Consider the following 16852-nt stretch of genomic DNA (forward strand, 5'->3'; position numbering starts at 1 on the left):
AAAAAAAGTTAATTACATGTCTCATTAGACATTTAATGCATAAGCTGTTGCTAATTAGAAATTCTGTTACTTTCAGCCAAATGCATTCCCAGCTGATACTTCAGCAAGTTTTATAACCCTATTTTATAGCACTTACGTGCTATGGCAAAAAGAGATCAGTGTATCAAAAAATGATTCATTAGTAATGAAGGCTTATCAATTTGGTTGGTTGATTACATTCTGCAAAAGAAGAATTGATATACCATGTATACAAGATTATATATGTAAGACCTAAATCTTATATAAGATAGATCTTATACATATTATACATTTATAATGTAAAATTAAAACTGATAGATGCCACATTTATGCAAAGTTATAAATATTCCATGATCCTAAACTTTTTTTCTTAAGTGAAATGTATAACAATATTAACCTTTAACACATCTTTGTCCCTTCCTTTTACCCCTCTTTCTAGGTCTTTTCCTTTCCTTGTAACATTAATCCTGTATTGAACGATTGCCCTGTAATTGTGGCATATAATTTTTTTCTCTCATATTATTCAGATTTGTCAGCAATACTGAATGTTACAGGACCACTTTCCACAATTTTTACTGGCTACACTGATGGAATCTAGGGGGTTGGAATTGCTTACTTATCTCTATGCTAGTGAGTCCCACAATTTTGTCAATCATCATACCTACTGAAAAAAATAATACCTTTCCAAATCTCATACATGAGACTTCTTAAGGAAGTAGTCTTTTTAAGGAATTAAACCGCAATTACATATGTGGTTGCACCTTTTATTTCTACATAATCTTAAAAATTAAGAAAAGTTTATAATTTAAAAATAGCTTCCTTACAAAGGAAAAGCATTCTATGCATTATCATAGAATGTTGTTTATAATTGGTAGTTAATTGGTACTAATAAGGAGGGTTTAAAAATATATTGGTTGTAAAAACACAAATAGTACGTAAGTGCTCAGAAGTTGACTAAGTGGTACAAGTGGCACAGTATTTCATCAAAACTTGGTTTAAACATTTCTATAACCTCTAGCAATGTTAATTTGAAGTATATGGATTAAATTTTAATATTAAACATTTATATGTAAATCATTTAAATATTTTAAATGAACTTTTTAATTTTTTGAGATGGAGTCTCACTCTGTCACCCACGCTGGAGTGCAGTGGCACAATCTCAGCTCACTGAAATCTCCGCCTCCCAGGTTCAAGAGATTCTCTGGCCTCAGCCTCCCGAGTAGCTGGGATTACAGGTGCCCGCCAACATGCCCAGCTAATTTTTGTATTTTTTAGTAGAGACAGGGTTTTGTGATGTTGACCAGGCTGGTCTCAAACTCTTGACCTTAGGTGATCTGCCTGCCTCAGCCTCCCAAAGTGCTGAGATTACAGGCATGAGCCACCGCGCCCGGTCACTTTTTTTCATTTTTAAAGTAGATCAAATGTCTTTGAATTCAACATAAGTTGTAACTAACATTTTTTAAAATATAGTTTTTTTTATAGATACCTTGAGCAAAAGAATCCAGACACAAGATATTATATACTTAATGGGCCACATTATGCAAAGTTCAGAAATCGTTTTAAGTAACTTATGGTGATAGACATCAGAATAGTGGTTATCTTTGAGGAGGTGGTATTGACTGGGAATGTGTATAAGAGGGGAACTTCTGGAATGCTGGAATCATCTGTATCTTGATCCAGGTGGTAGCTACACAGGTACAGAAATATAAAATTCAGCACTTAAAATTTGTTTATTTTGACTGAGCATGGGTAGATCACGAGGTCAAGAGATCTAGACCTTCCTGGCCAACATGGTGAAACCCCATCTCTACTGAAAATACGAAAATTAGCTGGGCATGGTGGCACGTGCCTGTAGTCCCAGCTACTCGGGAGGCTGAGGCAGGAGAATTGCTTGAACCCAGGAGGCGGAAGTTGCAGTGACCTGAGGTCGCACTGCTGCACTCCAGATAGAGCGAGACTCCGTCTCAAGAAAAAAAAAATTTTTTTTGCTTATTTAATTGTATGTCAGTTTTACCTCAATTAAAAAGTAATAACACTTTTAAAAATAAATTAGTAGTAATGTATTGTTGTGAAATCCATGCCTTAAAATGAAACAACATAAATCTTGACTTAAACAAGAGTAGTAGATAAAACCACTCTGAGGCAGAATGATCTGAATCTTACCACTGTGACCCTGTTCTCATTTCTTTACCTTCGTGACGTTATGTTGTGTGTGCCTTTCTTTGAAAAATGAGGGTTGTAATTTCTACAGTGTAAAGTTATTGTGAGTATTAAATATGTAGAAAACACTTATCATAGTAGGTACTCTCTTCATGATGTTTATAAATATTACTTGATACTTTTTGGTTGAGACATTCCTTTCAAATCATCCTAGGGGGTTTTGTGGATGTAGGAAGCAGGTAATCTTGAAACTCTTGGATGGAGGTAAAAGAAAGAAACCTGGAGATGGAATTCTTATTACACTGAAAGGGCAGAAGCAAACCCCTCCAATGAAAACATTTATACAGGAAAGTCAGGCTTGCTATTCACAGTTTTTAATACTTGTTGAGTTATAGACTCTTAAATAATACCACCCATAAATGTGTGAGTGCAATAGCAAGCTTTAGAAAAAATATTGACAGTAACAACTTTATAAACTGTCCATTATTTCTTTGTCAAAACTATAACTATTGCTAACTGTAATTGATATCACACACACACCAAGGAACTTGAGTAAATCAAGTGATCAAAAAATTGATATTTTAAAATTACAAAATTGAACTAAAAATAGAAAGTGAATTAGAAAAACATACTCCATTACACTGAACTTTTATTCAAATTCTAAATTTGCATTTTAAATTACAAATAAATTTTTGGCATAATTCAGTATGACCTTATGTATTCCACTTTTTATTTTTACTTAATTGTTTAATATAGTTACAAATTTATTTGTGACAAATTCTTTTTTTTTTTTTTTTTTTTTTTGAGATGGAGTCTCACTCTGTCACCCAGGCTAGAGTGCAATGGCACAATCTCAGCTCACTGCAACCTCCACCTCCCGGGTTCAAGTGATTCTCCTGCCTCAGCCTTCAGAGTAGCTAGGATCACAGGTGCGCGCCACCATGTCCGGCTAATTTTTGTATTTTTAGTAGAGACAGGGTTTCACCATGTTGGCCAGGCTGGTCTCGAACTCCTGACTGCAAGTGATCCGCCCATCTCAGCCTTCCAAAGTGCTGGGATTACAGGTGTGAGCCATTGCACCTGGCCTATATTTTTTCTTTAATCTGTAAGAGTTATTTATTTCTTTTGCCATTATGAAGAAAAATCACAACATGGGAACAATGACCAAAATAACTGAAACAGGAAATGAATTGGCCCTGGGGAAATTGCCGTGACCAGCTGAGGTTAGAAAAGATGATCTAGAACAGGACAAAACTGACATCCCTTAGCAGAGGATATTACAACATGTCCGCAAAGTCAGGAAACATAAGATAAAATGATGTTTAAAACTATATTATTTACACTTCCAAACAGTGTACTGTACTCAATGTGTTTTCTGGCTAAGTACTCTAAATTTAAAGCAATAGGTCCAATTGTGACTCTGGAAAAACATATAATGGGTAATCTGGAAACACAGGGAGAATAGTTATTATATACTTCACCCAAAAACATTCTGAGCTTACTATTTAGAAGTGTAACTAAACAGTTACACACTGTTTAAAAATAAGTTTCTCCTATGTTTCTCATCTCTGCAACACTTGTGGCTGCCAGCTGACACAAGGCAGGTGCAGTGTGAGTGGCTGCCAGTGGACAGTGACAAAAACAAGACTTATTGAAACAAACAAGTGTTTCATAAATAATTTGGAAACAATTTTGGAATCCCTTTCTTGGCCATGGAAATAGTACATTTCAGATCCTATTAAGTGGTTTATGTGTGGGAAATCCTCAACTGGTAATGCTGGAAATGCTTAATGATGCTATACTACTGTCCGTAAATGTGAGAGGATATCCAACAGAAAATGAAAATCCCAGAGGAAGCAAGCCACAGTGAGGGGCCAGGCTGTCTCTGCAGGGTCATGAATATTTGATATAAAGTTCGCATTGTAGCTGTGTGGTTACACAAGCAGGTACAACTGAAATGGGCCCTAGGGGATAGATTAGAGAAAAATCAGGAATCCACAAAACAGCTCCATAGAATGTTTGGACCAGCATCTAACCAGTCAACCTTTGTATATTTTTCCAGTCATACGGCATCCTCTTTTTCTATGATCCACTTGTCAAGTAAATTTTGCCTGCACATGGGACATGCTTCTAGTCTGAAAAATAAATCATGTTCTTCCCAGCTGTAAACTAATTGCAGAGATGACTAAAAACATCATGGAATTGAACTTAAAGCAGCAATTTTGCTTTTCTTGGTTCACTGCTGCATTAAGGAGATGGAAGCTTTAGAAGGAGTTTCAACTCTGGGGTCACTGTCCCTTGAGTGAGACTCCACATGTATGGAGGAGCTGGTGATTGTATATCTGCACTTAACATTGTTAGTAGACTGACTACTATATCTTGCTATTTATATTCTATTTTTATATGTAGTAGATGTGATTAGTTAAGTCCAAATTCAATTAAAATTATCACGGTATTCCTGAAATTATGTATTTCCTCAATTTATGCTTAAAGTTCAATTTAACTATTGTGGGGCTGTGACTTTTTTGCTGTTAAAAAGGGATTCTTGGCCTGGAAATGGTTGGGAATTACTGATAAAAATACCAGCCTTCATTGTGCTGTAAAGTCAGTTAAATTGTATGAAAGCTTTTTTCATAGTGATAATTGTCTCTATATTTTTAAAATGCTTTATTGAGGCATAATTTACATGCATAAGACTCACCAATTTTAAGTGTATAATTTAATGATTTGGTAAATATACAAGCATTGCGCATTTATCATCACAATCCAGTTTTAGAACATTTCCATCATCCCAAAATGATCCCTCATGCTCATTGGTAGCCACTCCCCATTCCCACTCCCCAGCCCCAAGCAACTTAATCTTTTCTGTGTCGATAAAATTGCGTTTTATGAACCTTTCATATAAATGACATCATAAAATACGTAGTCTTTGAGTCTAGCTCCATTCACCTTACATGACATTTTTGAGGTACAGCCATGTTAAGACATGTACCGATAGTTCATCATTTTTTTTTTCTGAATAGCATTCCATTGTATGGACATACTAATTTTGTTTACCCCTTCAAATTTGGATTGTTTCCACTTTGGGCTATTATGAATGAGACTGTTGTGAACATTTGCATGCACAATCTTTTTGTGGACATATGTTTTCATTTTTCTTGGATATATACACCTAAGAGGGAAATTAGATTGCTGGATTGTGTGGTAAATTCATATTTAGTTTTTAAGGAACCACCAAACTCGTGGTAATATCTGCACCCTTTTACAATCCTAGAGCTTTGTGAGGACTCCACACTGAGGAGGCTCCAGATCCTCACCAACACTTGTAATTGTCAGTGCATTTTGATTTATTGTCATTCTAGTGTGTGTGAAGTCTCACTGTGGTTTTAATTTGCATATTTCTTTTTTTTTCTTTTTTTTTTTTTTTCAGATGGAGTGTCGCTCTGTTGCCCAGGCTGGAGTGCAGTGGCAGGATCTTGGCTCACCACAACCTCCGCCTCCCTGGTTCAAGTGATTCTCCTGCCTTAGCCTCTCGAGTAGCTGGGACTACAGGCGCACACCACCATGCCCAGCTAATCTTTGTATTTTTAGTAGAGATGGGGTTTCACTATGTTGGCCAGACCGGTCTCAAACTCCTGACCTCATGATCTGCCCACCTCAACCTCCCAAAGTGCTGGAATTACAGGTGTGAGCCACCATGCCTGGCCTAATTTGTATATTTCTAATGACTCATGATGTTGACTGAGCATCTTTTCTTTTCTTTTTTTTTTTTTCCCCCTTGTTTTTTGAGATGGAGTCTTGCTCTATAGCCCGGGCTGGAGTGCAGTGGTGCCATTTCAGCTCAATGCAACCTCTGCCTCCTAGGTTCAAGTGATTCTCCTGCCTCAGCCTCCCCAGTAGCTGGGATTACAGGCACACACCACCATGCCCAGCTAATTTTTGTATTTTTAGTAGAAACAGGTTTTCACAATGTTGGCCAGGATGGTCTCCATCTACTGACCTTGTGATTCGCCCCCCTTGGCCTCCCAAAGTGCTGGGCTTACAGGCATGAGCCACCACACCCAGCCGACTGAACATTTTTTCGTGTGTTTATTAGCCAATCCTATATCTTCATTGGTGAAATGTCTATTCAGATGTGTTGCCCATTTAAAAAATTGGGTTGTTTGCTTACCATTGAGTTATGAATCTTTTATATATATTCTAGATACAAGTCCTTTATCAGATATAATTTGGAAATATTTTCTCGCAGTCTGTAATGTGTTATACATCAATTTTAAGATATCCTTCACGTTAAGAAACTAACAGTGTGGATAATAATCCTGGTATTGACAGAGGTTTGGACTCCTGATGCCGGAAAGACTATCTGCTGCCATGCCTGGGCACGTACTGCATCATTTACAAAACTGTGGAGCACCTGTTGTGTGTGCAGTTGTGATTTCTTATAGATTTTTAGAATTGGAAGGCATGTAAAGAACACGTAGTCTGGTACGTTGCCTCAGTAGGTAAGTCAGTATGAACTTCTAAGAATTTTTGTTTTCTTCTGTATTGGGTCTATTGCGGGTATGTCCAACGTGACAGGGGAGGTAAGGGAAGTGGCATCCCCTGAGATTGTGATTGAAATGGGTTTCATCATCTTTAAGTCAAAGTGAGATGCCAGTAATAGGATATATGTATATATGTACTTGTGTCTCTGTATGTATGTAAATAAACAAACATGCTGGAAGGAGGAGGTGATTCAATCAGGGACTTCATGAAAGAGAAAAAGAATAACTGGACCTTCCTTTAATGATGAAAACTGTTTATACAGCAAACCATCAAAGCCAAAATGTGAATTTTGGTATTAGCCTGATTTTTCCTAAGAAACTGTTGATGTAATCACTGTAGTTGCAGAGATTGTTTTGGTATATTCTAGACCCTCTTTGTTTTGTTCTGTTTGGGGTTTCTTCCCCCTCAAGTTGCTCTTATCCACCACTAGACTGGCTGCCTTTTATTCCATAGCAGACAGTCCTTAAGTCTTTGCATATGTCCTTATTCAAAAATTAATCTTCATCGGTTTTTTCCTGCAGAAAACAGTTTTTTAAATATCTTACATAAGAATGCCCTGCACCTGCAATCTCTGGCTGATGCGGTTTCCTTTCTCTCTTCTCTGTCCCCATTGGTAGAATAAATCAGTTCCTTCTTAAATCCTGAGCTGAAAATGTCCACACTTCCCAGAAGTGTACTTTAGAATCACCTGTAACATGTATTTAAAATACAGATTCCCCAGCTCCACGGGCAAAGCTCTCCTGCCATGTGACACCCTGATACAGTTCAGGGAGCCACTAAGCCAGGCCAAAATGGCTCAGCAGGCAAAGGTCCAAGCTGCCAGGGTATTATGTCATTACGGCATGCTTAGCATAGCTAGGAGGACAGGCTCACACCCAGCCCCACAGCTGTTGCACTACAGACTCAGGCACAGGGCTGTCTAACTGGCAGATGTGGGCCACAACTGTTGGGGACAAGCCAGCCATATTTGGGAAAATCTTATTGTAAGGGGCAAGTGTGAGTGAGATTTAGGAGTCATGGGAAAATACAGCAACACAGTAAATCTTGTGTTATGGGAGAGATGTGGAAGAAAGAGATAAACTACTGGCCAGGGTGTCTCCTGACCGGGTGACTTGCCACCACATGAGCCAGGCAGGTTGCGGCAGTTCTGCCTTTGGGAGGTGGCTGGAGGAGGGGAGGAGAGAGAGGCATGATGAAGACAGATGCACCCTTTCCTGAGCAGGGGTTAACATTCAGGGTGCCGAAAGGAACTCCACAGCCTGTTTCCCATCTCTCTTGTCCTCATCAAGTACTGGTCCTCGTGTATGTGTTCTGCTTCCACTTTCTCAGGATGTTTACGTATTTGCAAATACGTTTATGGAAAAGAGTTACCTCACCCACCTCTCCAAACATCTATTTGTTTTACATTTTTATTGCGGGGGAGTGATCTCTTTACATAGCTTCAAATGGCATAACATTCAGCAGTATCCAAGCTTAGATATATCTGATGAGAGGAAAGTAATCGTGAGGCCTTTGTTCTAGTTACAACTTTGTCACTATCTGACTCCATGACTCCAGCAAATTGCTTCAACTGTCTGGCCTGCAGTTTTTTTCTTGCGTTAAATAACAGACTTAGTCTAGATCGGTGGTTCTTATCATGTGGTTTCCGGACTAGCAGCATCAACATTACCTGGGAAACTTGTTAGAAATGCAAATTCTTGGGCTCTGCCCTAGACCTACTGAAACATACTCTGTGGGTGGGGCCCAGCATTCTGTGTTTGAAACGCGATTCTGATTATTTGACAAAAGTTTGCAAACCACTGGTCTAGATAAGTAGCTCTTAGCCTTGGCTGCACATTAAAATCATCTGGGCAACTTTTATAACCTACCAATTCTGGCCTCTTCCTCCAAAGATTCTGACTTAAATGGTTTCAGATGGGGACCATTGTTATGTGGTTATAGCGGACGTCTAGGTGCTGTCTGAGGTCTTTAAAACTAAAAGTCAGTGTTTCCCAGCCGTAAATGCATGCCTCTAGACCTGGCCTTCTCAAGCCACTAGGTGTTGCTATAATAGAGAAGAAAAGGCATTTTCAGAACTGTCTTTGGATATCAACGAGGAGGAGGAAAATGTATTTCTTAACTTCTGATAAGAGATTTTTTAAATTTTAATCTGAGTGCAATTTGCTAAATATTCATTTGCAACTTGTTAAATTTATTCAAAGAAATTAAATGCCCATAAATGACAGAAAGAATAAAGAATTGTGATATATATTTACAATAAAATACTCTTTAGCAATAAAAAGAAATAAACTAGTGATGCGCATTATAACATGGCTGAATCTCACAACATAATGAACCAAAAAGAACTGGACACAAAAGAAGTAATATCGTATCATTCCTTTAAGTGAAAATCAAACACAGGTAAAACTAATCTATGGCGATTGAGGTCAGGATAGTGATTACCCTTGTGGGTAGGGTGGTGATAATTAGAAGAGAGCACAAGGAACCTTCCAGAGTGCTAGAAATGTTCTACTTCTCGATCTGATGATAGGTAAGTACATATACACACACTGCACATAAATATATATATACACTGAGCCATACTCTTAAATTTGCACACTTTACTGTATATACGTTACTCGTTAGTGGTAAAGATTTACAAAAAATAAAATGTAATCCTCAGGTGGAGTAACTGGTACCCCAGCCCACCATCACTTGGTATATTTTCCATCTACCTTGGTATTTGTACCATCTGTGGTCACTAAAAGATGAACATAGCACTTTGATTTCATGTTGATATTAAGTTAAAATGTATATATCAATGTCTATGGTCCCAAATTGAGAAGGTAATGGCATGGTCTCTATTTATTTAAAGGTTTAGTTTGTTTTGAATATTTGCATGCCTGCAGGACCCACATTCTGCAGCAGTACCCATGGGTGATTGAATCTCTTCAAAACCATCTGCTGTCTCTTCCTTACTCCTCAAATCTTGTAAAAGGATCTAAGAAATAAAACTGCCTGCTCTTTACTGTCTGCAGAAGAAGACCTCACCCCTTCTCCTGTCAGTGACAGGAGGTCAAATGCATCCTAACAAATCAAGGTGACATTAAAAAAAAAAATCATTCTGTAGCAGGAAGAAACAAGTCCCTGCAAATTTCAATAAGCCACTGACTATTTAAACAAGGCATATTAGAAAGGCATTCAGGGAAGAAAAATGTGTTAGGGAAATGAAAACCAGAGTCACTTAGCAGAATGCAGAAAAATCCTTTGGAAAGGGAGTCTTATCATAATAGATGGGAAATTACCGTCCGTCACTCAGCTATCACTTTAAAGCCACAGGCTGGGTGATCTCACTTCAGTGAGCACATCTTAAGCACTGTTCATCAAAAACACAGGCTGGACTAGCTGATGTCTACCTATGAAATCATTCAAAGAGAGCCGAAATCTTTGTTCAGCTGGGACTGTATTAAATGTTGTCAGTTTTACCTGATACCGTCTTTTGAAATGCTCTGCTCTGTGCCATTATGTTCCAGTTACTTTGATGTCATTCTGTTGGAGCTGGGTAGAACACGTAGGGCAGCTATTTTTTTTTTTTTTTAGATAAAAAAAAGTTTTTTAAGAGATGGGGTTTTGCTATGTTGCCCAGGCTGGACTTGAACTCCTAATTTGTGGGCTCAAGGGATCCTCCCACCTCAGCCTCCAAGAGTAGCTGAGACCACAGGCACATGCCACCTGTTAACTTAAAAAACATCACAAATCTACAAGTTTGGAAAGGTGAGGAGACTTTATTTCTTATAAGGAGTTATAGCTTGCAAGGTGGCATCCTGCAGGCTGGGAAGCACAGCCTCCAGGCAAGACCAGAGACAGGCACTTCGAAGGAGGAGGGGTTGGGATAAGAGCTTTATGATGAATGGGTTGGCTAAACATACATATTCAACAGGTTACAGGAGGATTATAAATATTCATGAAGGTGGTCCTGACGCATGCATATTTAACAAGCATGCATGTTAGGTACAACCCATGTTCACTTTGGGGTGGAGACTTAACATTTAAATGTTAGGCCCTATACGTAACATTTAAAAATTAGGTCCTGTACATCAGAAGGTCTTTTCAGGACATGAACGCACATAAATGCACAACCTCCGTAAACCAGCCAGAACCAGTCCATAATCGGTGATCTTATCAGGGGAAAGTTATTGAAACCAGTCTCTTGTCCAATCAAGGCTATAGTTGCGGCTGGTGCAACAGGGTTCAGTTAGTCACGGTTGGCATGAGCTGCAACTTTTTTTTACTATTGCTTATCTCAAGACTAGCATTTGTTTAGCTGCTAGAGAAAAAGAAAACCCTTGTGGCAGTTAGAGCACAGTTTATCCTTTAAGTGTAGGAGTGCATGACTTAACTCTTGCCTGGCATAGCCTAGGTCCTGTTTATAATTTGGTATCTTATTGCCACAAAGAGTCTGTTCTATCAATCTTATGATCTTCATTTTAGCATTAATGCTGAGTGGTAATGGTGCCATGCTGTTACTAGCCCCAGGGTACTGTACCATGCTTAGTGAATTCCCTATGCCCTACTCATATCCTTGTAAATAGTGCCTTTATTAAACTCTGTTTAAGCTATCCAGAGTATGTCATCTATTTCTTTCTGGAATTTTTTTTTCTTTTTTTTTTTTTTTTTTGAGATGGAGTCTCGCTCTGTCACCAGGATGGAGTCTCGCTCTGTCACCAGGATGGAGTGCAGTGGCGTGATCTCAGCTCACTGCAACCTCCAACTCCCTGGTTCAAGCAATTCTCCTGTCTCAGCCTCCCAAGTAGCTGGAATTACAGACATGCATCACCACGTCCAGCTAATTTTTGTATTTTTAGTAGAGACAGTGTTTCACCATGTTGGCCAGAATGGTCTCAATCTCCTGACCTTGTGATCCGCCGGCCTTGGCCTCCCAAAGTGCTGGGATTACAGGTGTACGCCTGGCCTTTCTTTTTCTTTTTTTTTTTTTTTTTTTTTGATGGAGTCTCACTCTGTTTCCCAGGCTGGAGTGCAGTGGCGCGATCTTGGCTCACTGTAACCTCTGCCACTTGAGTTCAAGCAATTCTCTTTCCTCAGCCTCCCAAGTAGCTGGGATTACAGGCGCCTGCCACAGTGCCTGGCAAATTTTTGTACTTTTAGTAGAGATGGGGTTTCATCATCTTAGCCAGGCTGGTCTTGAACTCCTGACCTCGTGATCCACCTGTCTCAGCCTCCCAAAATGCTGGGATTACAGGTGTGAGCCACCGCATCCGGCCTCTGTGGGATCTTGACTGACATAGAAATTGCTACTACAGGTGGCCCCAGGAGAAAGACACTCAGATTGGGAATCTTGGTTTGGATAGTGCATTTACTTACTTGCCAGTGGTAAGTGCCACACAGATAACCCCTGTCATAGGGCAGCATCATGGTTATTCACATTATCACTGTGTGGGCATGAGATGAAGAGCAGGAAGAGGGCAAGGCATTGGAAGATCAAGTACTGTGGCACTGACATTACGGTGATTAGTAATGATTATATAGACCATGGGACCACCTGGCTTCTTTTGACAGTGCTAGAAAGTATATGAAGAATAAAGGAAAAATGAAACGGTGAGTTTGCAGTTGAGATTGTAAGTGGATAATCAGAAAGCCTAGGTGGCAGCTTTTGAAGGATGAAGTGTCTCCTATACTCACAGAGCAGATGACACTGTGGGCCACATCCAGTTCCTAATGCTGAGTATTATAACAACATTTAATTGAGTTGCACACCAACTTCACTAGGCCTTTTCTGCCAAGGTGAGGGCACTGGTAGAGGAGTGGAGTTTAAAACAGGGGTTGGATCAATGTGGGTAAAGCAGAATTTTGAAACTCCAGACTCCCTTGGACTTCCCTAGCTATGCGAGGGAACTCTGCCTCCACTATTTGAGAGAAGCAGTTCTTACCTACATAAAAATTTTTCAATACCTGCACCTGGGGCAGTTGTCACACAAGCTGAGGCCAGTGCCCCTCAGGACCTCCCTCCACCCAACACCTGCCCCTCATTACTACTAGGCCTTTACTGAAAGGAATTACAAGTCCTGAAGTGAGTAGTGATAGCCTGTACACAGAAAGAAGTTTAGATCAGGATTGTACCAAACTGTATTGTCAGGAGCCTGGGGAGCCCTTAAGGGGTAGTGAATCCTAAGGATGTTAGACCAAGGAGAAAAAATACATGGCTTTATTGAGCCACACTCACAGAGATGGGTTGGGATTTAATGTATTGCATGGGCCACCCAAGAGTGACATTAATGATCTGCTAATTGAGCTTGAACTCATGGCCTTGGTTAATTGAGCTTGAACTCATGGCCTGGAGCCTTGAAACTCAGTGTGGTCTGTGGATCGGCAGCAGTGGCATCACCTGGGAGCTGAATGGAATCCTAGAATCTCAGAATCCGCCCGAGACCTACTGAAGCAAAACTCTGTATTTTACAAGCCTCCCAGGTGATTTGTGTGCATATTAAAGATTGAGAAAAACTTCTCTAGGCCTCTGATATAATGAGGTTGAAATATCAAACAGTGGCTTCCACACTGTGTTCCCAAACAACAGGGTTGGCATCATCTGGGAACTCAGAAATGCAAATTCTCAGACCCCACCCAAGACCTCCCGAATCAGAGTTATGGGGTAGGGCGCATGAATCTGTGTTTTCACAAGCTCTCCAGGGGATTCTGATGCACAATCTTGTTTGAGTCGGTTTCATGACCTGCTTATGGCCTATAGTTAATTAGGTCAAAATGTTGGAACTTCCCTGGCATACCAAAGAGCAGTGCTTCTCTATTACAAACAACTACTCAGCCACCCTCTCATCTGCTTGTCACCAAAGCCGCAGGAAGTGCATCAGTGGGAAGATACCAACCTGCTTGAAAAGGTGTTGAAAAGGTGATGACTCTCCTTGAGAGGCCAGAGATAACCTTGGGGGAAATTGCAAAAAGACTGGGTTTTCTGATCTCATGGGAATATGGGATCCCAGAGGCTTGAGGCCAAATGGCAGCATTTAACTGTACACCAGCTACAGTAAGTCACAGAGACAGAGGTAATTAGAGATTTTTGGCCCACAGGCATCTGTGGCAACAACTAAATGATTATAGGATCTCTTGAAATCTATGGTCACTACTGAAGTTCTTCTTGATATATACAGGTGAAAAAATTGGGGCTATACTGGGAAAACCTCAAATCTGCATAATGGGAAATCTTGGTCTCTTAGGTCCCAGATCTAAGCCAAAGCCCCTCAACAGAGGGAAAGAGTGGATCCTTTGAGGACGGATGCTATAGTAGAGGCATAGCTGTTTATCATGAATGATCCATCTCCTCTTCCCTGGAAGAACCTACTGCCATTTACTTAAGAAACTATACATAGAGCAAAGAGAAATAACACACCCTCTCAGGAGTTACTAGATACTTACTCTGAACAGACATTTATCCTAGGAGACCTGAAAAATGCCAGTGGGGTCCACCATTCAGATTACTGGTGGAGTCTGGGCCCAGGTTCATCTTACGGTTGGTCCAGTAGGACCTTGGATCCACATTGTGGTTATTTCCCAGCCTTAAAATATACAGTGGGGCTAGAAATACTTAGTAACAGGCAGATGCCCATATTTGTTACCTATTTATGGAGTGAGAGTTACTATGGTAGAAAGGGCCAAGTGAAGACCCTGGAACCACACCACCACCCTCCTTCATGATAGTAAGCTGAAAGCAATTCCCCATCCTTAGGGGAGTTGCAGAGGTTGGTGCCACCATCGAACACTTAAAAGATGCAGTGCTTTGATCCTTATCACATGCTCATTCAACGTACCTGTTTGGCCAGTGTAAGAGTCAGACAGGTTATGGAAAATGATTGTGTATCACTGCAAACTTAAACAGATGGTGATGGCAAACATAACAATGATCTGGATGTAGTATCTTTACTTCAACAAATCAATATGGCCCTAGTGTCCATTTACAGTCGTTGACCTGGCATATTCCTTTCTCCCCTATTTTCATAATTAACAAAAATCAGAAGAAGTTCACATTTTCAAGGCAGGGCAACATTATACCTTTACTTAGTTGTCTCCAGGCCACATGAACTCTCCTGGTCTCTGTTATAAAACAGTCTAAAGGGCCTGTAATCAACTCGATACCCTACATCGTGTCACTCTCATCTTTTACAATGATGACATAATGCTAGCTGGAACTGGGGAACAGAAAGTAGCAAGTATCCTAGATGTCTTAGTAAGTCACATTCATGCCAGAGGATAGGAGACAGAGTCCATGAACATTCAGGAGCCTGCTGTATGTGTAATGTTTTGAGGGGTGCAATAGCCTGGGGTAAGTCTCTCACTTTCTAAGAGTGAGAAGTAACTTGCCCTGCTTTGCACTGATCACCACAAAGGGGCACAACATTTTTGGGGCTTCTTTAGATTTTGGAGGCAACAAGCCACATTTGTGCATACTGTTTGAACCCATCACCTAGGAAGCTGCGAAGCTGACAGTTTGGAGTGGGATACAGAGCACGAAAGTGTTCTGAGGCAGATCCAGACTGTGGTACCAGCTGTCTTGTCACTTGAGCCTTCTGACCCCACAGATTCAACGATACTCAAAATACCTTTGACCAACAGAGGTGTCTTATGGAGCCTCTGGCAATCCTCAATAGGAAGCTCATGACCTGCTGGTGATTATTATCATTGGAAGGTGGCTCTGGCTTGCTCCTGCACCTTGGTAGAGCCTGAAAGCCTTATCATGGGCTGCCCTATGTTTGTATGACCCAGACTACCCACCATGCATGGGAATATCCACTGAACCATAAAGCTGTTTATATGCGCAGCAGCATTCCATTTGTTAAAGCAAACTAAATATGGCCTGAGAAGGACTCCATACTTCTATATTTGAGTCCTTGTGGATGAACTGTAACCTAGCTTAATAGTCGAACAAAATTGAAAACCTAACTTAAGAGTATGCGCCTGTAACAATAACTGAGTCTTGGCCAATTCCAGCAGCCATACTTCAACCACTCATAGACTGCTAAGTGTTCAAACTGTGTTCAAATAAGGCAAACGCCAACCTGTAACCAATCCAGCTATTTCTGTACCTCACTGCTGATTTCTGTATGTCATTTCCCTTTTTTTGTCTATAAATCTTCTTCCACCATGTGGCTGCGCTGGAGTCTCTGTGAATCTGCTGTGATTCTGGGGGTTGCCCGATTCGCCAGTTGTTCATTGCTCAATTAAACTTCTTTAAATTGAATTTGGCTGAAGTTTTTCTTTTATTACATTACACATGGAAGTGGGATACATGCAATCAACCTGCTTGTGCAGTTTACTTGGCTCCCGAACCTACATGAGTGAAGCAAACTGCACAAGCAAGAGGCCTGGCCTCCTGCATTGCCTGGTCCTCTGCTTCACTGCCCTCCCTCACCTCATACACATGGCCCCAGGGGAAGATTTCTGTGACCACTTGATGGAGGAAAATGGGTCTAGTTTACTGACAGGTCTTCCAGGTATGCTGGCTTCTGTAGCATAGATTCATTCAGGGATAGCCGTGAAAAACCATAGCAAACGGAAATCCGCCCAATGGGCAGAACTTTGAATGGTACTTCTGATTGTCCACTTTGTGTGAAAGAAGAGATGGCTCAGATCTCAAATGATTTATAAACAGTAGGAAGTAGCTTTTCCAGATTGTTAGGGACTTGGAGAAAACAATTGAGGAAAATTGGTGTCATGAAGGCTTGGGAGAAAAGCATGAGAAGGGATATTTCAGAACAGATGGTGGACAAGATAACCTGTCCTGTGGATGTCAGGTAATCTCTTTCTCCAGTCACTCTAGTGTTTTCTCAATGAGCCTATGCACAAAGTGGCCATAGTGGCAGGAATAGAGCCAGCGATGAACTCAGAGATGTAGACTTCCCCTCATTTTGTCACCATCACTGCTGAGTGCCCCACCTGCCCACAGCAAAGGCCAAATCTGAGCCTCTGATATGATACCATTCCCAGGGCCAGCAGCCAGCCATCGGGTGATACATTGATTACATTGGGATTCTTTCATTATGGAGGGAATAGTGGTTTGTCCCCCACAAGATCTGACACATATTCTGAATAGTGATCTCTCTTCCTTGCTTCCAGCACTTCTATC

General features: G+C 40.5%; 1 protein-coding gene across 2 annotated transcripts in view; it reads left to right on the top strand.

Annotated features, from left to right (window-relative positions):
* C13H9orf85 (chromosome 13 C9orf85 homolog) overlaps positions 1 to 9054 on the top strand; it is a 74232-nt gene extending 65178 nt beyond the window's left edge. For both annotated transcript variants that reach the window (XM_063649600.1, XM_054501929.2), the window contains one exon: positions 5609 to 9054. In XM_063649600.1, the coding sequence (XP_063505670.1) occupies positions 5609 to 5825 (217 nt within the window). In that variant the 3' untranslated portion in view covers positions 5826 to 9054. The remainder of the gene's footprint in view (positions 1 to 5608) is intronic.
* Positions 9055 to 16852: the final 7798 nt, after the last annotated feature.

The sequence above is a fragment of the Pongo pygmaeus genome, chromosome 13 (assembly GCF_028885625.2).
Source record: "Pongo pygmaeus isolate AG05252 chromosome 13, NHGRI_mPonPyg2-v2.0_pri, whole genome shotgun sequence".
Classification (NCBI taxonomy): domain Eukaryota; kingdom Metazoa; phylum Chordata; class Mammalia; order Primates; family Hominidae; genus Pongo; species Pongo pygmaeus.